At 35.1% G+C, this 24,131-nt stretch overlaps 5 protein-coding genes and 2 long non-coding RNA genes across 10 annotated transcripts; 1 reads left to right on the top strand and 6 right to left on the bottom strand.

The window, feature by feature from the left end:
* Window positions 1-11: 11 nt before the first annotated feature.
* On the bottom strand, window positions 12-4,563 carry LOC122536324. Of its 3 annotated transcripts, none has more exons than XR_006308374.1 (3): window positions 4,048-4,544; window positions 3,681-3,945; window positions 12-3,557 (listed from the first exon to the last, which is right to left on the bottom strand). It is a non-coding gene; the product is annotated as an uncharacterized LOC122536324 (long non-coding RNA). The 3 variants fall into 3 exon arrangements; XR_006308375.1 differs by having other exon boundaries at window positions 12-2,008; window positions 2,861-3,557; window positions 3,681-4,529; XR_006308373.1 differs by having other exon boundaries at window positions 3,681-4,563.
* A 1,929-nt stretch (window positions 4,564-6,492) lies between these two features.
* LOC122536331 lies at window positions 6,493-7,441 on the bottom strand. Its single transcript, XR_006308377.1, has 3 exons — window positions 7,222-7,441; window positions 6,998-7,099; window positions 6,493-6,686 (listed from the first exon to the last, which is right to left on the bottom strand). It is a non-coding gene; the product is annotated as an uncharacterized LOC122536331 (long non-coding RNA).
* Window positions 7,442-8,729: 1,288 nt separating this feature from the next.
* Window positions 8,730-12,052, bottom strand: LOC122536326 (vacuolar protein sorting-associated protein 51 homolog). The gene is made up of 10 exons (XM_043668622.1): window positions 11,900-12,052; window positions 11,690-11,824; window positions 11,387-11,608; window positions 10,707-11,302; window positions 10,418-10,631; window positions 10,107-10,331; window positions 9,695-10,029; window positions 9,454-9,631; window positions 9,119-9,231; window positions 8,730-9,058 (listed from the first exon to the last, which is right to left on the bottom strand). The coding sequence occupies exons 1-10, from the start codon at window positions 11,978-11,980 to the stop codon at window positions 8,950-8,952; spliced, it is 2,208 nt and encodes a 735-aa protein (XP_043524557.1). The 5' UTR covers window positions 11,981-12,052; the 3' UTR covers window positions 8,730-8,949.
* A 469-nt stretch (window positions 12,053-12,521) lies between these two features.
* LOC122536328 lies at window positions 12,522-14,482 on the top strand. The gene has a single exon (XM_043668623.1). It carries the CDS (start codon window positions 12,522-12,524, stop codon window positions 14,439-14,441), a length of 1,920 nt encoding a protein of 639 aa, XP_043524558.1. The 3' UTR covers window positions 14,442-14,482.
* A 623-nt stretch (window positions 14,483-15,105) lies between these two features.
* LOC122536330 lies at window positions 15,106-15,603 on the bottom strand. Its single transcript, XM_043668626.1, has 2 exons — window positions 15,379-15,603; window positions 15,106-15,313 (listed from the first exon to the last, which is right to left on the bottom strand). The coding sequence occupies exons 1-2, from the start codon at window positions 15,515-15,517 to the stop codon at window positions 15,132-15,134; spliced, it is 321 nt and encodes a 106-aa protein (XP_043524561.1). The 5' UTR covers window positions 15,518-15,603; the 3' UTR covers window positions 15,106-15,131.
* A 135-nt stretch (window positions 15,604-15,738) lies between these two features.
* Window positions 15,739-17,144, bottom strand: LOC122536329 (charged multivesicular body protein 3). 2 transcript variants are annotated; one of them, XR_006308376.1, is made up of 5 exons: window positions 16,987-17,144; window positions 16,867-16,927; window positions 16,410-16,804; window positions 16,112-16,350; window positions 15,739-15,890 (listed from the first exon to the last, which is right to left on the bottom strand). XR_006308376.1 is itself a non-coding variant. In XM_043668624.1 (4 exons), exons 1-4 carry the CDS (start codon window positions 17,029-17,031, stop codon window positions 16,186-16,188), a joined length of 666 nt encoding a protein of 221 aa, XP_043524559.1. In that variant the 5' UTR covers window positions 17,032-17,144; the 3' UTR covers window positions 15,739-16,185. The 2 variants fall into 2 exon arrangements, 1 of the variants encoding a protein (XP_043524559.1); XM_043668624.1 differs by having other exon boundaries at window positions 15,739-16,350.
* Window positions 17,145-17,423: 279 nt separating this feature from the next.
* On the bottom strand, window positions 17,424-23,693 carry LOC122536325. Its single transcript, XM_043668621.1, has 3 exons — window positions 23,584-23,693; window positions 19,585-21,587; window positions 17,424-19,506 (listed from the first exon to the last, which is right to left on the bottom strand). The coding sequence occupies exons 1-3, from the start codon at window positions 23,691-23,693 to the stop codon at window positions 17,453-17,455; spliced, it is 4,167 nt and encodes a 1,388-aa protein (XP_043524556.1). The 3' UTR covers window positions 17,424-17,452.
* Between the last annotated feature and the right edge of the window lie 438 nt (window positions 23,694-24,131).

Here is a 24,131-nt window from a genome sequence, read left to right as displayed (position 1 = left end):
AATTAATTATAAATATGAAATAGAATATTTATTCATTATTATTACATTAATATACGCAAATTATAATTTCTTTTACATTGTACATTTAGGTGATATCTGTAAAATTTCATTTTAAACAGGTTTTTATTTCAATACACGATTTGAAAGATAGATGTGAGTCCGGACCCATTGATAAGCACTTGAGCAGCAGGAGATATGGCAATTTTTAACCCAACCTAGTCACTCCTGCGGCACTAGTACTTATGAACAAGACAGGATTAACTTCCGATGTATCGTGGTCCTTCCGTTGTTATGATAGCCATACAATCTTGATGACGCAATGGTGACATACCCCTATAAATTATTATAAAATTAATTACTTATTTCTTACATTTTGAATTGTTTCGAATTGTTAATTTAAGTTTTTAATTAGGTAAGTAAAATTGAATTTATCGATTAATAGACAATTAAACAGGCCAAAGGAGAGATTTTAATATAAAGTGCCCACGTTTCGTTATAATTTAGCGCGAGATTAGATAATCGGCAGAAGAATACGGTAGTTCATAGATATTGCATGACACATTCACTGCATGCACACTGCAATCATTTTATGAAAGGGATAGAAGTCTTAAGTCAATTGAGTTAAGTCTATTTATGAAATATATCTTACAAACATCCTTGCTTGCAACATTTTTCTACATAATTATTGAATCTAATTATTAAATTTTTTCCCCCTTTAATTATAAATATCTGATTTATTACGGTTATATCTATTTGACATTACATTAGTCAAAAATTTTAATTATAATTGAAATATTTTAATTAATATCTATTTGATACTAAATTAGTCAAGAATTTTAATTAAAAAGAAGGAAGAAGAAGAAACAAAGGAAAATCTCATCGTATAAAACTGATACTTATACTGATAAAATCATTACAAAACGGTGCGGACAATAAAAGATATATGTTATAATTATTAGTCCGGACGTGGTACCGTACACTGTACACTATATATCGTACACACTATAATGATGCAATGACACACAGTAGTACTCATTGAAGCGACCTCGAGTAGTCATTAAAGTCGCCCACTATTTCAGCCTCTGTTCATTCTTCCTTTGCTCGTCTCCGAAAAAATTTCGTGCTTTACGTTGAGCTTTCGTCCCGGACTGAAACTTGTTGCTTCTGTTTTGAAAATTTGTATGCTTCCCACACATAATTTAGCCTGCTTCCGAAGAATGTCCTAGAACTGCACAAGCATTATATCCATATGTATCAAAAATGCTTCCGAAGATATCCTAGAACTGCATAAGCATTATATTGACAATTTCAATTAGCGCGTTCAATTAGTTGCAATTGAAACACCGTAGAGTAAATTAGATTTTTCTTTTCAGATAAATTGTACTGCAAAATAGGAAGATAGGTACATCATTTTGGTCCTTAAAATAAAATATATAATAAACTGTTTCGATGTGAAAAAAAAAAAAAAAATCGAGAATGAAATCGGAGCAAAGAAACGAAGGATTGGAAGTAATATCGCGTACGGAAATGTATACACGCACGACAGAGAGGGAGAGTCTACAATCGAATCTTTGATTTCTTTGCCCCGCGACCCTACTTAACGCCTCTCGTTTCATCAAACACCGTATTCATCGTTCGCCTCCATGGCATAACTCGAGGTTGGCGAACAATTTTTTCCATGGAACTGCTCCGGAACTTCAGACAGAACATTCATATACTATCGAAACTTAGAAAAACAATTCAAACAATCCGTTTTTCTTCGACTCGTCTCATACTTGAAACAGTAAGAACACAGCATGAGGTTTGTTTCAAACTGTTTGCGTTAAAAATGCAAAGTCGTCATAAGCCAAAGAGGATTACTTCGATGTTGCGGCTGTTGCAGATTCAGCTGGACGCGTGGCCGTCTTCTGCTGCCGCATGTTTCACATACAACGTTCGTGCGTACTTTCAGTGAATTGTTTTTTCGATGTTCGTCGACTCGGATGCGCCAAATGAGAGAGTATATATGCTACGAAAAAAAAAAAAAAAAGATGGTTGGAATAAAAGAGAAAGGGGACGAGCAAAAATGATAAAGTACAAACGGTGTACTATGCAAAAATGAGATACGAGATTCATAGGAAAGGGAAGGAGATCGCGAGATCATCTGGAAAGTAGAGAGGGCAAGAGAGAAAAACGAGGAGGACGAAAAGGGAAGGAGAATACCATCAATTAACGCTAATTTCTGTTAATGTCGGCTCCCTCTGGGTATTCGTGAAATAACTCGTCAATTTATTAGGCTACGATGCGCAAATTGTGGGTGGATGACAGAACGAGCAGAGGAGGAATTCCAAGAAACGAACGAAGGAAATACTCTTCAAATGGCAAAAACTCGAGCCCTTCTTCGCCTTTGAGATAATACTTGAAAAAGTTGACTATTACTCGAGAAACACAGGCGGTGTTTTGTATAAAAATTCGCGGGGCCTTGAAAAGCATGACCTCTGTTTCAGCTCCGCGACCGAAAATATTCTATTTTAAGAACGACGCGTTTCGAAACAAGATCAACATATTTTACGATTTTTCTGCAGCGACTATAATTTTTAATGCATAGAGGTTATGTCATTCTCAAACGAAACGCAGAACGCGAGCGAAATATAGAAGAAAGAAAGCGAAGAAAAATTTTATTACATTCTCTCTCATTGAAGGATCTTTGTTTGAAAGTTTAGTTATATTTGAATTCTAGGAACTCGATTTTCTTCGAGGCTCCCGTTTCTCGTGTTTTATACTATCATTCGAGAGGGGTCAAGAAGTCACGACGATAAAGTCTAACCAACGCATACTGCGTGCCGTTATATTTTCAGAATAACAAAATGTCTCCAATTACGTTTCCTTTCATGGCAATCTGTTAAACAACGAAGTCGTCGTGCCTCTAACACATTCTTGGCAATGCAAGAGAAGTCACTTGTTTTCATGGGAGTTTTCGTCTCTTTTATCGTTTCCGCGATTGTTACGCGAGGATATCGCATTCGTCTTCTTTTTCTCCTTGTTTCTTCTCGAGACTTCTATGCGTTTCATCGAGTGTCAGATTGAAACGATACTTTTGCGAGGTTGTTATGCGTGTGGTCACATATGATCTCATTTCTCAGATGTTGTAAGCGAGGAAAATATACTTCGAAAAATTCTATCTAATTTGCGGATACAGAGGTAGAAAAGTGACTCATGCAATCTGATTTCTAGACTGAACAATCGAAAAAAGAAAAGCCGATCGATCAGCTATGTGGATGAAATTTCGTTAGCTTCGACTAATTTTATTAGATCAACGTTTCTCGGAACTCTTATATTAGTAGTAGAATATTCATCGGAGATAGCTTAAGAGTTAATTTTGTTTGCGTGACGGTGAATGTATTTATGAGAGAAATAAGAATATGCTTCTGTTATATATGTATATCTAACGCGTGCAATCGGAACCTCATTGCGGTGGACTGCTAAACAATGAATTTCCTACGGTGTGAAGCACGTGATCAGTGATACTTGAAAGTTTTTACGAAATACTGTATCGACGTTTGTATATTGATGTGAAGCTGTAAAATATAATATAATAAATTACGAGTCAATGATTTTAATTACATATAATAATAAGACTAAAAATATTGATGTACTTCGAATTTTAACTATAAAAAAATATAGATATATGTATGTATTACTTGGCTGCACATGGTGTTCAAAGAAATAAAATAGTCTGACTTGATTGAACAATTGGAGGAAATCTCATGACCTCTAACTTCTATTTGACACTAGTATCCATTGATGCATTCTTTCGCACTTATTAATGTAACAAGTCGGTGTAGCTACATAATTCTTCGGAATAATTCGACGTTCATTCATTCAAGTTCTTTTAACGTTGTTCGAATATTGTCGAAATCTTTCAGTAACACCACACTGTTGTTTCGAACAGGAGTTTCGAGAAGACTATCGAATTATTTCAAGTTCAATCGATCAATGAAAAGTTAACAAAGAGAGAAAATACACGTTAATCACAAAAAAGCAATCTTACAAAATCGAAATACAAACCGTCACTAGAAATGAATAAGCTTATCGTACAGGCCGTATATAATAAAATGCATATCATTCCAAGCTCTTTCACGTGCTTCTCTTGCGTTTTTTTTACACAGTTCTTCCCCGCACGTTCGACGAATAACTGCAAATAACGAAATATTCAAAATTCAATTAAACAAACTGCGACTTCGATATTGTTCGGACTCAGTCAAGCAATTTTAAATGTTTGCGAAAAAAAATCACCGCGCCTAAAAGAGGTAAATGAAAGGCGATCTGAATCACTGAACGATTAAACGTTAAAAAAAAATAGCAGACAATCACGAGCAATTCGTGACAAACGTTCCTCTTCTTTCTTTTTTTTTTCTTTCTTTCACGCGATTCGTTTGTTTCACAATGTTTAAGAATCATTTGAGAAGAGAGAAGAAGGAAAAACACGCGCACGACACACGCATCACAACTGCAGACTGACGACTGAGCGATAAACTGTTCTTGATTGGCTTAATATAGTCGGACGAGCGCTGTAATTGGCCGCTCCTTACCGCGCGGGAAATGATTGGTCAATTTAATCCTAGAAGCACGGTGCATTAAGCATTCAACCAGCGTTCAGTACCTATTAACCGTTCGCAAGAGAGGTACTGCCACTGCTACCGCCATGGTTTTCTGCGCTGTGTGACGGTACACCTAGTCACGGTGGTGGTGTATGACTCTTTCTTTATCATCTTTCCTCTCCCCGTCTGACCCTGTCTTTCTCTTTTTCTCTCTCTCTCTCCCTCTTGCCGTCGTTCCAAATCAATTTACCAATTGAAATCAGTGCCGGACAGTGAAGAATCGCGTCACTGAATGGTCCGCCAACCGACGGGCAATGCGCGTTCTCCCCCGTGCCTGCCTTCCATCGCTTGTTATCAAACCATTCACCGGCTCACCAAATCCTTATTGCCTTGCCTTGGCGCACGATTTGAACCGCGCGGCTGATGACACAACCTCTCTATGACAGTGCTTTTCAACCTTCACTTACAGATCAAATTACCACATGCTTGGAGATTTGACCATTGATATGGAATTGTCAGCAAACGGAAATTCAAATCTACCGCGGAAATATGCGAATTCCGATATGGAATGAAAAAGTGACTTTAACACCGATTTTGACAAAGAGGAACGTATTTAAGTTACTAAATAGTGTCAAACTTCCATTTTTTTGCGAATTGAAATTATTTTGCACCGTTGCGTTTGAATAACTACGTTAGGCGTAAGACACGATATATAATGTAAGACTCGCTCAATAATATTCAATTTAGTTTCAGGTTTATTTAAACAATACAGAAGTCCAAGAAATTGAAAAATGCGATAGATAATTTGTTTCTTTGTTTATTTGTAGAATTAAACAAATGTACATTTCACAATGAACTCTGTCGTGACTTTCGTAGTGTCAGTTGAGAGTCGCGGGCACGGATGATGAAGCGTTCGCGATGTTGATTGGTCGAGAGGCTCCCTTCCGGTTGAGTATATTTTTGGAGGTGAGATTTCCCGCGTTGTTATTAACCGTTTTCCGGATATATTTTACTTTTATAAGTGGAATAAGTGGTTTTTATCCACGAACGAATCGTTTGGAGCAGTAATAGTAATTCGTTTAACGTGTTACGTGTTTAGAAACTTGCCGCGAATCGGAAATAAAAAAGAACGTACTTAAAATCTCGAGGATTATCGCAACGAACCGTTTGAGAGTGGGCAAAGTGTTTCGTAAGTAGATTGAACATTGATATATAAAATGAATTACCTGCTATTGCTTTCGAAATATCGAATAAATTGACGTATCCATTAACAATTGTGGCATTTTCCGTGTGAAAAGTAATTGTGCCGAGGTGAATTTCTAAATCATCATCTACGGCACTACTACTTAACAGACAGATCAGCAAATTAAAGTAACGTGGCAGCTTTTCTGCCAGGCTCTTCTATCCTCGACAATTGCCCGTTGACTGCGTTAGACCAAATGCAGGCCCAAATATATACGTCTAAATGGGACTAAAGTTCGAATTTCCCATGACCATTACTCAAACGATCTTTCTTATCTCGTTACGTGTAAACGCAACTTTCTTTTTCTTTCGAGTTTTCCTTCAAAATTCAAAATGACGTGTTTGTTCCCTATGAAAGATATGCGTACGTAGCATCGGGTCATTTATTCAATTCATAGACGTAATGTTCTCGCGAGTCTCGAGACACCTGTCGGGAAGATAGCTTAATTTGCGAACATAGCAACGAGTGCGTTCTTTTCCCGCCCGTTGTTACGGTCACAAATCGAAATATCCTCCCATTCGAAATATCTTCCCATTTTTCCAACTTTATCGTAGCGTCCCCTTTTCAATAAACAAATGATCTTGCTACGCTTCTTTTTTTTAAACTAATTTCACTTACTTTTAATTTAACAGAAGTATAAATATTTTGTAATTACACATTGCAAAGAAAATTGTCAGCGCGCGTGAGACAACATACTATGCGTATATACCACATTTCCACGATATTATTTTAAATATTATCGCTTATGCAAAGTAGAACTGCTGCAAATAGATTTATCATTCCAAATAGTTGGTGGTCAGAGTTGGTGAATCATTGGGAAACAAAGACATTTCGATTGTCTTCGACGTCGATGCCATCTGTAACTGTACAAACATCTAGGCTTGAAAATCGTATCATTAGTCGAGCAATTACTAATTGATCGAAGGACCGTGAGTAGATCCAGTCGTGCAAATTGGCGAAGAATGACGATGGTCGTACAGAGTTTAAATGGAGGAAAAGGACAGCTCGTTGATTAATACGTGCACGCGGTATGCCCCTATGCCACAGAATGTGCTCCTGTACAACCGTCAGCTTGCACTTGGAAATAGTTTGGTCATTTCGTGATAATCGTCGCCTCTGCCTGGATGGATCTACACACGATTTTCTCATGCGGGTCTATTTTAGTGATACGCACCTTTTATTAATACACAATCCCTGTTACGCAGCTTTTTCTTCCGTCGATGGCAATCCATTGTGCGTCGATTAGGCCAGCTTGTGTCTCGTAATTTAAATAAAACTTCAAATAAAACAAGAATCAGTTTAGTAGCTATTTTTCACTCAATTCGCCATAAGAGATCTACTGTAATGTGAAAATATTACAATGGAACCGTATATTTTATTATAATTGTAAAACTGCACCTTGTTCAATTTCAAGTCGTCACATATGTTCATCACTGGGACGTGTTCATACTCTTCTTTGAAAAATGTATAAATATCCTTGGCAAAATGTTATCTACATTTACTCTTTAGAATTTATGGCACTTCGTTTTAATCTTCCGAAAAGTTTCTTCGATACACAGAACATTTGTTGATTAGTGCCTGCATAGCGGCTTAGAATGGAATGAGCGTGCCATCGAAAATATACTTCTGTACTAGCGTACAGAAGACACACGTGTACAGGTGTTTTCTGAGATCACGTGTGCCACATATGACTCTACAATGATATTATTTTGCTGCTCGCAGAGAAATATACATTTTATTCAATCCAGAATGAAACAAAACTTCCAAATTTCCTATTTTGCTTTTTTAATGTTAAATTCGAAGCAAAAAATCTAGTAGAAACGAACACAGTTGAGCTTAAAATATCATGTCGGACTCTCCCCACTTGAGATTGAATTTGGGAAACGTCTGAGTGAAATTTAGTGAATTTTCTCTGGATTTTCATGGAAATTCATGATTGAACGAGGGAATAGCCCCGTCCGAGTAATTTAGAAGAGTTTATTAAATTGGGTAGAATGCTGTGCGTAGGCCTACGCCGGATACTCGGAGAATGAATCTCATCCAACGAGAGGAAGTTCGAATTAACTCGAGCCACTGCCAAGGGGGTACGGCAGAACCCCATATACTATAAGCTCTTGTCCTATTTATTCTTTGCACATTTATGCGTCATATGCGACAGTCGTCGATGGAAGAACGCTGTATTCCAATAACAATTTTAAACTGTTTTGAAAAAATTAAATTCAAATTAAAATGAAATTCATACAAAAAGGATAAAATCGATCGATACAGAATATTATACATGAACGATAGTAGAAGTATTTTAAATTCGCTTGATACAAAATTTATATTAAAAGAAGATAAAGCGATCTTCAATGAAAAAACGTTGTTCCAATAACGATCGACTTTTCTTTTCATAACATCTGTAATATGACAGTTAAACTGTAAATATGCAGAGTCATATTTTTATTGATACAATAGTAGAACCTAACTGACTAGAATTTGACTAGAGATTTGTGAGAATTTTGTGTGATATTTTGAATATTTTATACATTTTCGCATTCTATAAATTTTTACATCTTTTTTTCCCATTAAATGCATAAACATCCGTAGCTTAGTGATAATAAAGTTCAAAAGTGCAGAATATAATAGAGAATTAAGACTTATTAGAATCATTTGACCCTGCTTCTTATACAATACTAAGACTTTGATAAGTTTATTTTATCCCGAATGGGAGTGGGGAGAGTAAAGGAGAGGAGACAAAAGATCGTATCACCGAATCAATAGAGAAAGAAAGAAAAGTATGTCGTGCATCGTGTTACTTGAATTGTAGTACTTTGACACGACCAGGCCCTGTAGTATTCGATCTGCGTAGGCGGTGATACGAAATGAATAAAAGGATAGAGAGATAATTACTTGAAAGAGATAGATCGTTTCTTACGGTTCGTCGCCAAATTTATTCGTGGAATGTACAGTGTTAATGTCAAGATATACAAGAATATACATGGTATCACATATTATAAATCTTCATAACATTTACTCATTCTCATAAATAGTGATACAAGAAAATATGTATACGCTAGAAAAAACTGTACAATATACTAGTCGAAACAACAATATTCTATATTTGTTCCTCTTCTGTCTGTTTCTTCATCCTCTTTCACAAATAATATCTACAACACTTGGCTCCATCAAAACTGGTTCTAGACATCTATGTACAGCACTTCCAAGTATTTCGTCTAGTAGGAAATGGACGACACTGGAAAAAATGTTTCATGCAAAACTATTTTCCTGTAAAACGATAGTTACTTAAACTTACTTTTCATCCGAAACAAATCTCCATAAATACAGTTGTAAATAATGGGTGTCGACTTGAATTTGTTGTAGTCCATATTTACTAAACGTTCGTAATCTTACGCATTCCAGAAAGGTCTGTAAATAATGAATAATTCTTATTGTTAGTTTAGGATAAAATATCGAGTATTGATAATATCAAATGCACAAAGTATGTTGCGTAGTATGCGGTGTACGCAACGCGAGAGAATAAGGTATCTTCGTGATGCAAAGTGGATAATGGCTGTGCTATTTTATCATTGTAACTGGCTGACAGCACCTGTTTCTATTGCGGTACTGTGTCTGCTAAAAGTATTTTACCTTTAAACTTATTTTGATGATTCCCGTAAGAATTGAGGCTTTATTAAATTGAACCGACGAAAAAATTTCTATACGTTCTGAAAACAGTTTATGAATGTTCGTCACCAATGACGAATCTATATGATTGGGCGTGTACGATGACCAGCTTGATCTGTAGTGATGTCTGGACACACTCACGCTAGAACCAAAGCAAGTTATTTAATGAAACATTATTAATCACTTGGAAATGATTACAATGTACCTATGGGTTTTTCTACTGCTGTCGCTACTTCTGTCGACTTGACCATCAGAATCGTCATATAACGCAGCGACTTGAGTATCGATTAACGTTACATCTTCTACGACTCTCTTCATTACAGCTCTGACTGTTCTTGGTTCGATCGTATGTAACCAGTCTCTTGTTTCGACAGATTTCCTTAACATTTGTGACACTGCTAAACCTTGAATACGAACGTAATGATTTAATAAATTTTGCGCTGCTTCTTGGAACTTGTCGCAGATCTCTGATTCAGTTGTAATGACATTTCCAGATGATGTGTATTGTTTCATATTGAATAAATCATCGGTAGTAGTAAGCTGCAATTGTTCAGAAATGAAAGAATAATTCCTTACAAACGTGTTTTCTAAAATTACTTTAGAATTATTTACCCTACCAAATATTTAACATTATTTTCTTTGAATTCAATGCACATTTTGCTCAATAAGAGTAAAAGAGTGGGTGGAAATTTTGGAATATCAGATCCAGCACAAAATCTACTTGCAGTGATCACTAAATGATGCAAAAATCCAACTATTAAGCCTTCTCTAACTTCATCCACACAAAAATTTTGTAGAAATTGTGTTTTTAAACTAAATGACAAATCTGGTTGTAAGAATACCTAAAATTATATGATTTTAAATTAATTGGTATCAAGTTATAAAAAAAACTTATAGTTATAAAAAAATCTTAAGAATAAAGGCACACCAATAAATCCTGTAAAACTCCTTTAATTTTTTCTATGACAGGCATTATAAGCAATGCCTGGAGTTCTGCTAAACTATTATCTCCTTCTTGAGAAGTTTTAGTTGTCAGTATTTGTCTCACTTTAACAAGTGTTTCACTTAAATGGGACTTCAAATTGTCTAAATGATTGCGACATTGTTTTCTACCTGCATTAATAACAATATTGGTGCCTGTTCTATAAATAAAAATATATTTTAATCTGAATTTTACTTTGCGTTCTTTTTGCAATGACAGTGTTATTTTTTATTACCTTGCAAAGTCTGTATCTTTACATAACATATTCATTGCTTGCAATCGTCTATGGAATTTGTCTAATGCCTTTACTAAAATAGATGTATCAGCTACATTTTCTACTCTTTTCCCAATTAAATCGAAATATTTTTTCATATTTTTCATGATATAGCTATTCAAACGTGCAGTGGCTTTTGTATCAAAGTCATCGGTAAATTCGTTATCTTCTGATGGTGGTCGATTTATAAACATATCATTATAGGAAGCAACAATCAAACATAAGTCACTTAAAAATCCTGAACTAGCCATATCTACAAATTCTATGATATCATTTTCACACATATCTTTTAGAACATCCAACTGTTCTGTTAATCTTTCATCCGCATGCGTTAGAAATTCAGCACACAAAGAATCAGCTGGTTCTTTTAGTTGCAACAAAAGATCTACATTTTCAGCTAAAGATTTAGTTGATGCATCTCTTTTATGAAATTGCATTCTCAGTCTTGACTTGAGTTCCTCTACAATATCTTCACAATCTTTCTGTATTCCTTGAAATGAAGGCATATTACCATATTGATTCAATACACGTTGTGCATGAATGTAATCTTGCACTGCCTGAACAAAATAACAAATATTTAAATATGTGTACATTTGTGTGTGTATGTGTGTGTTTGTGTAACAATGTAATATGACACAGACCTGTGCGTAATTCTCTTCATTCATTTTATCTTTCAAATTGCCAGGCAATTTGAAGAGGAATTGCAACTTTTTTAACAATGTATGAACAGAAGATAATTTGGCAATTTGTTGTCTAGTACCCTGCAATGTTGATGAAATCTGCTCTGAAAAAGAAGTGATACTATCCATATTTTTGGCCAATAAATCCATATTATCTTCCATTTCTTTAAAATCCGTTTTCATCTGAATAATGAAAAAGTATATTGTATGAATATTATATATTAGACAAATAAGTAATTATGTATAAAATTAACACAAACTTACCTTTCTTATAGTGTCTGTAGCAGATATAAATTTATTATAATTTTCATATACCAGAGTTTGCATATCAGAATGTAAAATTTGAGTATTTTTTATAATTTCTGCTTCATGGTCCATAATTTGTTTTAATGTACACTCCTAAAAAATTATTTTATGTTATTAAATAAATACTAATATATGGAAATATAATGGAAAATTAAGATGTACACTTACTTTCAATAATTTTTGAAAATACATATCAGGATTAAAGTGCTGTCCGTTAATATCGTATGGATTATTAGAATTTTCTGCCATTTTGACTATTTTTTTTTATTAATAAAGTGATATTTTGACAGCAGGACTTTGATAGGTTAGCTACTATATTGCCAAATTACAGCTGTATTACTTTATGAAAGGTTAGGTGAAAGACGCTGTAGCAGTAGCTTAACCTTTCATAGTACAAGAAAGGCGCAACAAGTGTAATAACATGAAAAGAAAGTGATTTTTAATATTCATTTCTAAAGACGTGTTTTTTTAAAGAAACATTTTAACTCTCTGAACTTTCTTAATATTGCTGCGTTTCATAGAAATATTCAAAATTTGAACATATACGATTGAAAAATGATGAAGAGGTTATTGCATTTTATTATTGAATTTTATTCTTTAAACATCAGAGAATTGCACCATATACAAAAAGGCTATAAAAAGATAATTTAATTTTAAATCTTTTAAAGAGTGTATTAGCTATAATGTTTAAAAAGCATTGACTCAGACCTGATATTTTTTCACGAAGCTATAGCAAAATGGAATTGTCTATTTGACGAATGTATAGAGACAAAGAGTAATTTTTAAAAAAATGCCGCATCCGTGTGTTGTATGCGGTCGTTCGCGTATGAATCCAAACAACAAAGAAGAGGAATATATGTTTTTTGGATTTCCCGTTAACGACGAAGCTCGTTGTAGAAAGTGGTTGGAATTTTGTTGCCGTGAAGATTTATATAAACTTACAAAGAAACAATTACTTCAACGTATGGTATGTTCCAAGCACTTCGAGCCGAAGGATTTTTTAAATGAATATCTCGACAGATTAAACTGTACCGCAGTACCCTCAATTTATGATCCTAAACAAAGTTTGTATAACATAACCTGTGTATTATGTGGCCGATTTCGCCGAGATCCATCGGATTTAGATTATGATGGTGTAACATTTCATCATTTTCCTGGTGAAGAGTTTCGATGTTTAAAATGGCTCGACTTCGTTGGCGTAGATTCATATTACAGATTGACAAGAAAGGAAATTTTGTTTTGTTACATTTGTTCAAAACATTTTGATCGTTCTCAATTTATGCCTGGTTATAAAAGCAGATTGATAGACAATGCTGTTCCCAATATTAGAAATCCTGATCAGTTAGATGGATCTGAGCAATATATTATGGAATTTGTATTTGATTCAAAATATAGTTCCTCGGAGAAACCTAAGAAATTAGAGCCTTTACCACCTGCTGTCTTAGAAAGTCAAGCATGTGCTGCTTGTGGTAGATCAAGATCAGATCCAAAGAATAAAATAGAAAGATATAAGTTCCATCCTTTTCCAGCTTATGAAATTGGCAGATGCTTAAGATGGTGTCAGTTTTTGGGTAGAGAAGATTTATTGAAAATGTCTCCAAATCAAATAAGAAAGTTAGTACTTTGTTCAAAACATTTTCAGACAGGACAAAGTTTTCATAAAGTAGGACCATGCGATGCAGTTCCAACTATAAAGGATGTATCGCAATTAGATTGTGTCAATTCAATGGAAAAAATAGAAGATGACCAAGATATGTTAGAAGAAGCTAATTGTAATAATACTAAAGAAATTAAGAAGCAAGGTTTTTCAAGACCTTTAGTATCTAGTAAAAAGCCAAAGGTAGATAATAAGCCGACGCCTCTTGCAAAGAAACGTGGGAAATCTAAAAGGCCAACTCTTATTAACATTCCAAGGCCTGATCCTAATAATATTGAAAATCGTGTGATAAGAAAATTACCACTTCCTCCTACTTCTAACTGGAAAATTCAATTCACAGATCAATTTCAGCCTATAACAATAGCAAATCATGTTACATCAAATATTCCAAATAACATTCAAGGCAATATAAAGAAGGTAATTCTACCATTTACTGGTGATATATCAAATTTAGGTGCTCCTATCCCAGTGCATAGTTTATCTAGTATCCCTCCAGGTTTATTAATTAAAATAGATCTTCCTGAGCAAGAACAACAAAAAATGAAGGCAATGAAACAGCAAACTAGACCAAAAATAACACATATTTCTACTATCTCTAATGAAATTAATACAAGACAGCAAGTGTGGGTACAAAATGGTGAAGCTTCAGTTACATTGCCAGTTATAAAACAGAACAAACAAGAGATAGATAAAAATTTAACTGAATTTCTGTCAACTTCTTTAGAAGAAACAGAGGGTAAAGTAATTGGTGAAGAATTGGAAGTACATGAAGAAGTTGTGTTGCCACATACATTAGAAGGATTAAATGAAGAGGCAGCTAATGTAAAAGAAGAGCAGTTTTATGAGGATTTTGAAGAAGTAGAATGTTTATCACAACAAAAACCTGTGAGACGTAAAAGAAGTTCAAAAACAATGAGAAGAACGATTTTTCCTATTAGAAGTGAAGTCAAATACTTTTTACGCAAATTGGCACCTCATATGCATAGACTTCCTAAAAGAGCTAGAGCACAGATGAAACTTGCAATTGTCAATATGGTAATTGATCACTTGTAAATTTGCTAAAATATAAATAAATGATAGTATTTTTAAGAGTATATAATTAAATATAAATTATACTTATGCACACAGTTACTTATATGTGTACTAAGAGAGATGAGACCCATGAAACAGTGATAATTAAAATATATTATTTTTATTATATATTTATAACATGATGGTGATAGGCATGATAATAATAGGTTTAAAGTAACGAAATATTTTGTAGAGTACAAATGATATCGAGCAAATTCCTTAATCATTTTTATGTTATTTAATTTTATTATTGTTGAGATGTACATTTAAAAATGACAGAGATATAGTGATGTTACAAAGGTTTAAAAAAAAAACTTGAAAATTTTTTAAGAATTAATTAAAAATTAATGTTATATTTCAAACTCTTAATAGGGAGAGTATAATTTCAATATGTAACTTATGTGAATGTATCTGTATGTATGTACATATATATTCATATGTTCATATATATATGTACATTATATATGTATAGATTGATATTATGCTGAAAAAAGATATGTAAAAAGATTTATGGTGCAATAAAATTTTTTCAAAAAATATTGAAATATAAGAAACAACAATTTTAAAATGTATTTTTTTGATCAATTTGAATATTTTCTCAAATATACAATGTCTAATATTTATTTAATATATTTCAAATATGTAAATATATGTCATAAATTATACAGAAGCTTAAAGTTTGTATATAAATTTTAGCGGTATTAAGTTTAATGTAATAGGTAACCACATCTTATTTACATTGGATGCATTGATATCTGGTTGTTCTCGAGGATAAAGAAGTATTGGTTTTGAAATATCTTCATTTAATTTAATACGGTTTTTTATCCACAGAACTTTTGCTGAAGCAATTGGTTCTAGCATAAATGGTTGAAATCAGGATGCTATTTAATTGAGTAAATTATATTGTACTTTTACATACCTACATTTATTTTAGGTTGTAAATAGTGTTCTGTACCAATTGTATAAGATCTAAATTTATTTGCTATTTCTTGATAGTCTGTACACTTGCACAATATGCTAAGGGGATGTTCTACACAAATATCAAATTTGGGGTACATAATTTCCTATAAAATATTGTAATTCTGTGATTTAGTGTAAGTTGGTATCAAAATATTGAAGTTGAAAATGTCTGAATTCAGCAACTTTAAATTAAATGTGTATAAATATAGTAATCTTTTTATGTACATGTATCTACCAGTGACCTATTACAGTGCTTTTGCATTATTTTTATTATATTAATACATATGAGAGGTGTAAAATCAGGAAGTGCACAAATTAATAACAATTAAAACCATTATTTATATATAATACATATTAATACAAGATTTTGGTGATTGTAATTAAATTAAGAAGTGTATCTTTCAACATAATATAACCAAGAAGCCAGCTTCTCTGTATTTATGACTTATGTAGTTGAAATATAGTGACATCCTACAAATCACACACAGATTATAAAAGCTGGATTATAAAAATTAGATGAAAGAGATAGATCATAAAAACTATAGTCAAAATAAAAATTGTTTTCATTTTTATAATACTTATTTTCTTTTGGTTATTTAATATAATATAAAAGCATCAATTAGATATTGTTAAGAAATATTATTGAAGTATGCATTGAAATATGATAGGCATTCATTCCACTGTATTTGTACCTTATGTATGTATATGTTCAATAAGTGTAAGTTGATATTGAAGTCAATGCAGATGAATTATTTATATATTACACCTAGCTACGAAGACTTTGTAGTCTCAGTTTCATTTCTTCAAGTTCCTTATCATTTACATCTTCACTTTCTTCTTCTGCGGAAGTAGACGCTATAACAGATCCTGGTGTTTCTGTAACAACTGCAGGTGCTGTACCTAATTGACCTGCAGTTACTTCCCATAAGATCTGTAATATATATTATACATTTTAGTACATAGTTTTTTAAACATATCCAGATGACTTACTTTGTCAATTTCTTCATCTGCCTCGTCTTCCACTTCCTCAGAATCTTCCACAAATTCCATAGTTTCATCTAACATTTCTTCAATAATACCAGCTTTCATCATTTCCTTTGACAATTCTCTCATTGTTGCTGCTACCTCTGGTACTCTTACTAATGACTGCATTGCTTGCATCACTTCTGTAGATTTTTGGACAGAACCAGCAACTCTAATCGTTGCTAACTGATTTTTCATTTGTAATGAAACAGAGTTCATATGTGCTTTTGACGTATAAAGTTTATTGCAAGTTTTACGTGCACGTATTATTTCTTTTGCTAGAATTTTACAAACATCTTTGTCACCTTTTTTTGCTGCTTCTTTTAGTGAACGCTTTATTTTTTCTTCTTCCCGCTGAATTGCTATACATAAATATCATTTTCGTTACAATGTATTTTATAAAATACCACCAGTAGTATCTTACCTCTAACCTGTCTATCCAATTGATAGCCTTCTTTCCTTAATTTATGTGTCCATTCTTGAACCTGAAATATGATTTCTTATAAACACAGAATAGATATTAGATTTTCATTTTATTTCTAACCATTTCTTTGGGATTTTTTTCTTGAGATTTGCCAAACAAGCCCATTTTCTTGCTATGTTGACAGAAGTACGTGCCTGCCAAACATAACCAAACTACCTTTCATTGATTGCAATCACAAGTTATTCTAGGTAACCATTAGGATTACGTCACTGCTGTATGAATCACCGATTTTTACTTGATAGTAAAAAAACAAAGACTAAAAAATAAAGAAAATAAATATTTAGCACGTTAAGTAAATGTCAACATTACTATCCTTTAATAAAATTTTTAGAGTTATTTGGAGTCATTTAAAAATAATTGGAAGGGATTTAATTTTTCTTAAACTTTCAGACATATTTTTTGTTTATTTTCTCTTTATATTACATAGGAAAATTATAAAAAAAAATAACATATTGGAGTATAAAAAGATAATAAAATATATATAAAAAATTATGGTGTTACAAATTTTAGAGGAATGAAAATATATTCATCTTTTATTATTTGTACTTAATACCATATCTCTTAACCAGTTTAATACTTGTGTTATTATTTCTACTCGTTTATCTGCGCTTTCATTGATATTACGTTGATAACGATATCTCTCAAGATCGAAACTTGCTGCATCATTGTGTAGATTATTATACGTCCTTTTGTTTTTAAAGTTACCGCTGTCATTTTTATTCTTATAATTTTTCGATCGATCTCTCGATCGGCCATCAATCTTTCCCTTCGCGTCGAAATCCCACGGAGTTTGCACTTTCTCCAAGTTCAGAGACAGATTGTATCTTCTCGCGAAAGTTTCCACAGGCATTGAGAAAATCTGTAAGCTGTCGTCAGCTGGATTACATCTTTCTCCTTCATTCAGTAAAATTGATTTCACCGATTCGCGTTTGGAAATTCTTCCATCAGCATTTTCCATTTCTAAATTTCGTCTCACGGTCCGGGTAACATTACCTTCTCTGGGCACGCAACAAGGGCACTCCTGATTTAATAATTGTTCACAAACCTTTCTAGAAATCGATAAAGCGTAAGAACCGTCGTTCAGCTTTCTTATCTCCAAAGGTAGCTTTACACCGTCACCGACGTAAAACAGCTCGGAATTTCGTAGACTTTGCACATCGTCCGCGTTATTCCTATTTTTCATTGCGATCTTTCCCAAATATGTGAAATCTTCTGCGGAAGTAGCATCGTCTGTATACGGTGTCGAACTTTTATCTTCCTGTTCCATCGATCTTCCTACATTTTCAGCTTCTTCCATATACGTAGCACCAGCATTTTCTGCTGAATTTATTGTTGGAGAATCGTATTCTACGGACGCGTAATCTTCTATTTTTGTAGTCGAAGATTCGTCTTTAACTTCCAAGGTAGCAGCAACGTTCCATATTCCACTAGTTTCAATTGGTTCAGTCTCAAGTTCTTTCATATTATCCGGTGTTTGGTTTTGTTCTGAAGATTCCTCTGTATCCTGATTTGCCTTTGTTCCAAAGTTCATAGCTTCCCCAACAATGCCTCCGTCCAAAGAATCCATGGCAGGCGAAAGCGTTTGTTGGTTTTTCACATTCTCTTCATCTTTTTCATACGTAGACGATTCTAAAGGAGGTAATTCGCTGTCTTTATTGTCATCCAGACCCGCTTCACTTTTGGCGATGTCCAAAAGCTTGTTCATATCGATATTCGACACGTCGAAAGTGGTGGACTCAGATTCGGATTCAGATATATTTTCTGTCGTGGGAATTTCATCGCTTTCCATCTCCATGATGTTTAATTCGTCGTTCAAAGTGCTTTGAATGATCGAGTCGATATTTTCATCGTTGGCTGCATTTTTGGGCTTGAAGATATGTCGGACGCTTTGGACGATCATGTTCTGAACAGCTGGGTTCTTAGCTGCCTGTAAACCAACGGTTGGATCGCGCAAAAGGTTTTTAACGTGGGACTGTATTCTTTCTACATCCGTTTGAGTACGGTCTTTCTCGTCCGTAGGCTCCAGCGTAACCATATTTGTCACCCATTTGCCATTTTTGAATTGATGCTCCTCGACGGTCATCGGTGGGAGTTCTGTCTTGGAACCAGGCGCGGCAGCCAACGTGTGCCGTAGATTATCTTTGATCACGTTGGTCGCCCAGTCGCTGTCGAAATTCTCCCTACCCATTCCGGTCGCTTTCGACAGAAGATTTTTTATCTTATCCAAAAGTGTGCGCTCTATTGCCGGCATAGACAAAATACCCTTCAAGTTTGGAACTTGTACAACTTCCGGCAGTAAATCTTCCCCTTTCGCGGCGCCCACTGTTTCCTCGTTCTCGTTCTCATTCATTTCGGACGAATCAGCCGTGGCAAAGTTATTAATTGCCGTTTTTATCGATTTTTGGAGCAACGTGTTGTCGCAGAAAGGCAACTGGTTCGATGCATCATTTGTTGCTCTATTATCATCGTCGTCGATTCTCGACAGTCCCAACGTCGGGTCGATGGAAGGATCGTCCTCGTTTTTCCTCTGAATTGTCACTTGCACCGCCCCGACTCTCTCATTGTCCGTATTTATGAAATCTTCGGCAATTGTCGTATAATCGTTTTCCGGGTCGGCGGGATATATTGTCTCGTCCGCCAAAGAATCGCTAATTGGACTTTTCTCTTCGCTCTCGAGTTTTTCCTCGAATTTATTACGTACGGAATTTTCCTTCTCGTAATCGGTCTTTAACGGACCGGCATTATTCTCCGTTTCCGGCAATTCACTCGCATAATCTTCTGCAGAAGATTTCTCGTTCGATGGGCCGTCACCGATCGTTGTACCAATTTCATCCGAGTCTTCTGCAAATGGATGTTCAAAATTTTCTTCGTCTTCTTCCACGTTGGACCCGAAGTTCGGATTTGAATTGTCGTTTGCGGATTCTTCTTGATTCCACTGGGGATTATTTTTCCCTAATGCAACGTCCTCCTCGTTATTTTCTCGATCCCCAGCGTTATTTAAATCTTTCGTATTCAGATTCATGCCATCGTCTTCTCTCGAATTTCCCGCAGAATCGTCATTGTGCTTACTCGGCAAATTGACATTACAATTAGGATCCTCTTGCGAATTTGAATTCACGTTGCTTGTCGATTTTTGACTCCAAAACGGGTTATTTGTTCCCGGCATAACATTTTCTTCATTGTTTCCTTGGTCAAGCTCCTTTGCATTATGCAAGTCTTTCGTGTCCAAATTCATTCCAACATTCTCGGATTCTCCCGAGTCCCCTGCCGGGCCATTATGTCGATTCTGCAGTTCCGCCGAATTTGAATCCATGGTACCCGTGCTGCTTATAAGAGAATTACCATAACCGCGTCCAGCTTGGTTGTCATAAGCTTTCGATGTGAAATATGCGGTCGTAACTTCCTTGATGTCAGAGTAATCTACGTTCCCGCTGCTTGTCGTTTCGTATCCATTCGCAAATCCGTTCCTCAAGTCCGTAGATGATGCAACACTCATGCCTGGATTGGCAGCCTGTAGGGTAGAATCTTCTCTGAAAGAGTCAACCGTCTCTAACGGTGTTAAACGATTTTTATCGGAAGGATCTGCCTGGATAGATTGTAAATTGTAGTCGGGAATATTCGAATTCTCGTTGCTATTGCTCGAAGCGTTTTCCTTCACAGACGTTGCAGGAATTGAATCTTCGGAAGATTGAGACAGACTCTTGCCAACGATGTTTGGTGGAGCTTGGTCAAAAGTTCGTTGGTTTTCATTTGGATCATGCTCGCTGATTGACGCCTCTTGCCCAACAATCGAGTCGGATTTAGTTGCTGTTGATTCCAACGGAGTATTAACATTTGGAGTTTCTCCTTCGTCTGGGATCTTGGGTATCGAAACTCGAGGATCCGGATGATAAATGTATGGAATGTACGGTATTGTTCCATGTCCCTCGTGTGGAAAAATTGGGTTTATGTTGTTAGGTATATAGCCAAGTGGATACTTCGAAACGGTAGGATACGTCGGAGGTAAGTTTTTAGTCGAAGGTGATTCGTGTGGAACATTTGCGTAAGCCGGTTGTTTGCTACCTACAAGCGGATTTCTATTAGGAAGTTTCTTCGCCGGTTTAAGCTTCCTCGATAATCCCTGCGGCTTCGGAGCGACGCGTGCCGGGTCTTTTCTAAAAGTGGGATTGACCTTTTTTCTGCAGTAACAAATGAATTTACCGTCGTCGTACACGCTTGTCTTTGGCGCGAAATTTGGTTGAGAGGCAGCCACGGTAGGACTATTGGGCGTTAATTGTTTTCGAAGCGAATCTAGCACACTCGCGTCGCGAAACGTTGCATTCATCGCTTGTTCCATGGTCACGGGGTGTGGACCTGGTTTTGCCAAAGGTTCCTTCGAAGAAAGAAGTTGCAGGTTTCGCTTTTGACCAACAAAATATTCACGGTCTCTTTCATTATTTGGAGGGTTTCCCGTGTTCCTCGGCTTGAACGTGGTTCGATGTTTTTCCTTGGGTATCGCCGTATCCCTGCGGAACGATGTTTTACAGCGTTTCGTTTTCTGATTTTGGCATTCTGTATTTTCTTCTTCCTTGGTTTTTGGCAACAGAATCAGCAAGCTTCTCTTATTATTGGCCTTAGAGTTAGATTCGGTTTGACTCGATGGAGAAAATGTAGCGCTGATTCTGGAAAAAGGAAATTTAGTTGTTTCGTAACGTAATCTTGTTGATTCGGAATATCAGTTATCTTGGTAGAATTTACTTTATAATATCATTAGGTACGAGTTTTGTGTGCAAAAATGTCTTTTCTTTCGTCTGATAAATTCATGTAAATATTAAAGACGTTACATTGAAAAAAAATATCAAATATTGAAATTAAATAATTTAATAATTATACAGTACAATACTAAAAATTAATCTAGTGATCTATAGATGATGTAAATTTACAAAATGTCGTTACCAAGCAGCATAAACAATGCAACCGTACGTTTCTACTGACAAAATGAGATAAAGAAAATGAAAGAATGTTGACAGTTCTAAATTATTTGCTTTAAAATTTTACTGTTTTGCTTAAATTTTGACGAACTAAGCGTGTTGTGTTATAATTCCAGGAACTTTTGTTTTCGTCGTGGAACTTCGATATTTCTTGGAAAAGGCAAGACTCCCGTTCGAAGAACGATAACAAAAACTCGCGTTAGGAACAGAACGACGATACTTGAACATCCTTTGATTATTCTAGCTTCGCTCGCGCTCGCGATAACACGTGTAAATTTCGAGGCGGAGTATAATTTTATAAAGTGAAATAGTGAGTGTTATTTAAGAAAACGTGATCCGGTGCTTCTGGTGGAGTTATAGGAGTTAAACTGGTGTCGGAGATCGTTCGAGCCACGTCTTGGTAAGTGAACAACCACGAATATACCTTGTGAAAATATTGGTTTGTTCGAGAATTTCGGAGTAAAAGTGTGCGGAGAAATTCAAGATGGCGAATTACAATTTTACTAGTCAATCTTGATGTTGCCACTTTTATGACAATGTTCATTTGTTTCAAATGCAAAATTAATTGAAATAGCTATCGTGATTTATAAAAATCAAGATAATTGGCATATTTTATTGAAATTTTCTAAATTCGAACAATCCAATACTTGAACTTTAATTACTTAATCGTACAGTCCTGGAGTGTCTCGAATGTTGTGACCATGCGTCATAATTTTACCTTAAAATAATTGTACCCTAAAATTCAATCACGTCGAGCTTTGTAAATCGAGATTCAAGTGTTCACCGAGGTGAAATTTTCTATTAGAAAACCAACCGAATTTATATTTCCATCGTAGTGAAGTTCGGTCAAAGACTGAGCGTAAAGCGTACCGCCGAAATTCACCGAAAGCGGCACGAAATTCCCCGATTTATTTCCCCGCGACTCGCATACGGACATAAATTATGTTGATTCAGGGGTTTCTTTCGAATTCGAAATTCTATCTTGGCAAGCAAGCCGACGGAATGTAATTTAAGCGACGCTGACGCCTAACAGTTGCGCCAGCGTTGCTCTTGGGCGACTAACACACTTTCGCGTGTGTGCAATCCAGTAGAACGGCACCTAATCCGAAATTCGTCCAAAGAAAAGGGTCGTTTGAAAAATCGAAAGAATGTTCCGATGTACTCCGGTGGAAAGCCAGATAAATGGTAGCGGGATAAGGAGAATTTATGAGGGAATGGCAAATCCTGCAATATGGGCTGCTGAAATATATTCTGGAGAAAATTTGTTGAATTATTTTTCGTAAATATGATAGCCACATTCGTCAGGGTCTGTGTGCGGCTTATTACTGTTAGACTAAAACACGGTGTTCTTAAAGAGTAAGACTAATATATTGTACGTCCGAAATAATTCGCGTTACGTACAATATCGTTGGTGTCTGAACACTTTCTTATTATCGTAAACGCACTCCACTCCAACTCCAACGTTTGAAATGGAAAGAAAATCTTGTAGCAAGAAATTTATAAGAATTTTATAATAAGATTTTACAATAGTTGAGAATCGTATGATGAAAATCTTTTAATGAGAGGAAGATTTCATCGTAGTTTTGAAAATATAGTAAAAATATCAAGTTATGCGTGTTAAACGATTTGTGGACGACAGTGTATGTATGCGTTTTATTTTTGAATGTAAAAAGCAAAGTTCTTTTACCTGTCGGTGGAATGATTTCCAATGTCTTCGCTATTAACGTTGATACTTTTCGAGTACGTCGTTGCAACCAGCGCAAGAAGTAAGAACCATGCAAAGATAGGACGATACATGATGGTTACCGGGGAGTCACTCGTGATCACCGGCGAATCGTTGCGCGTTTGACATTAATATCTTCTTAGCTCTCGAAGTGATCCGTATCGGTATCGATGGACGACTGTGCGATTTGTCGGCCGATGCATACGTATTATTCTCAAAGTTGCATACGTGTTTTGACATTTCTGTATTGTAAAATTTGTGGTGTCAGGTAATTGCATAATTTTGCAATGCATACGAGTAACTGTATTGTGTATTTTGCTACATGTAGGACGTCAATAAATAACGTTAATGGAAACAATGTTACATATATATACATATATATGCACGTTATATTTAATAACATTTTTAAAAAAAATGGATCAGTATGCATTTATTCCATTTATGCCTGGTAGGGGAGGATTAAGTTCGTTCATTAAAATCGAACATACTTTACGATAATCTTTATTTTCTCG

The sequence above is a fragment of the Frieseomelitta varia genome, unplaced genomic scaffold, assembly GCF_011392965.1.
Source record: "Frieseomelitta varia isolate USP_RPSP 00005682 unplaced genomic scaffold, Fvar_1.2 scaffold_822, whole genome shotgun sequence".
Lineage (NCBI taxonomy): Eukaryota > Metazoa > Arthropoda > Insecta > Hymenoptera > Apidae > Frieseomelitta > Frieseomelitta varia.
The sequence above is the reverse complement of the archived record's forward strand: the minus strand, read 5'-3'. Positions and strand labels throughout refer to the sequence as shown.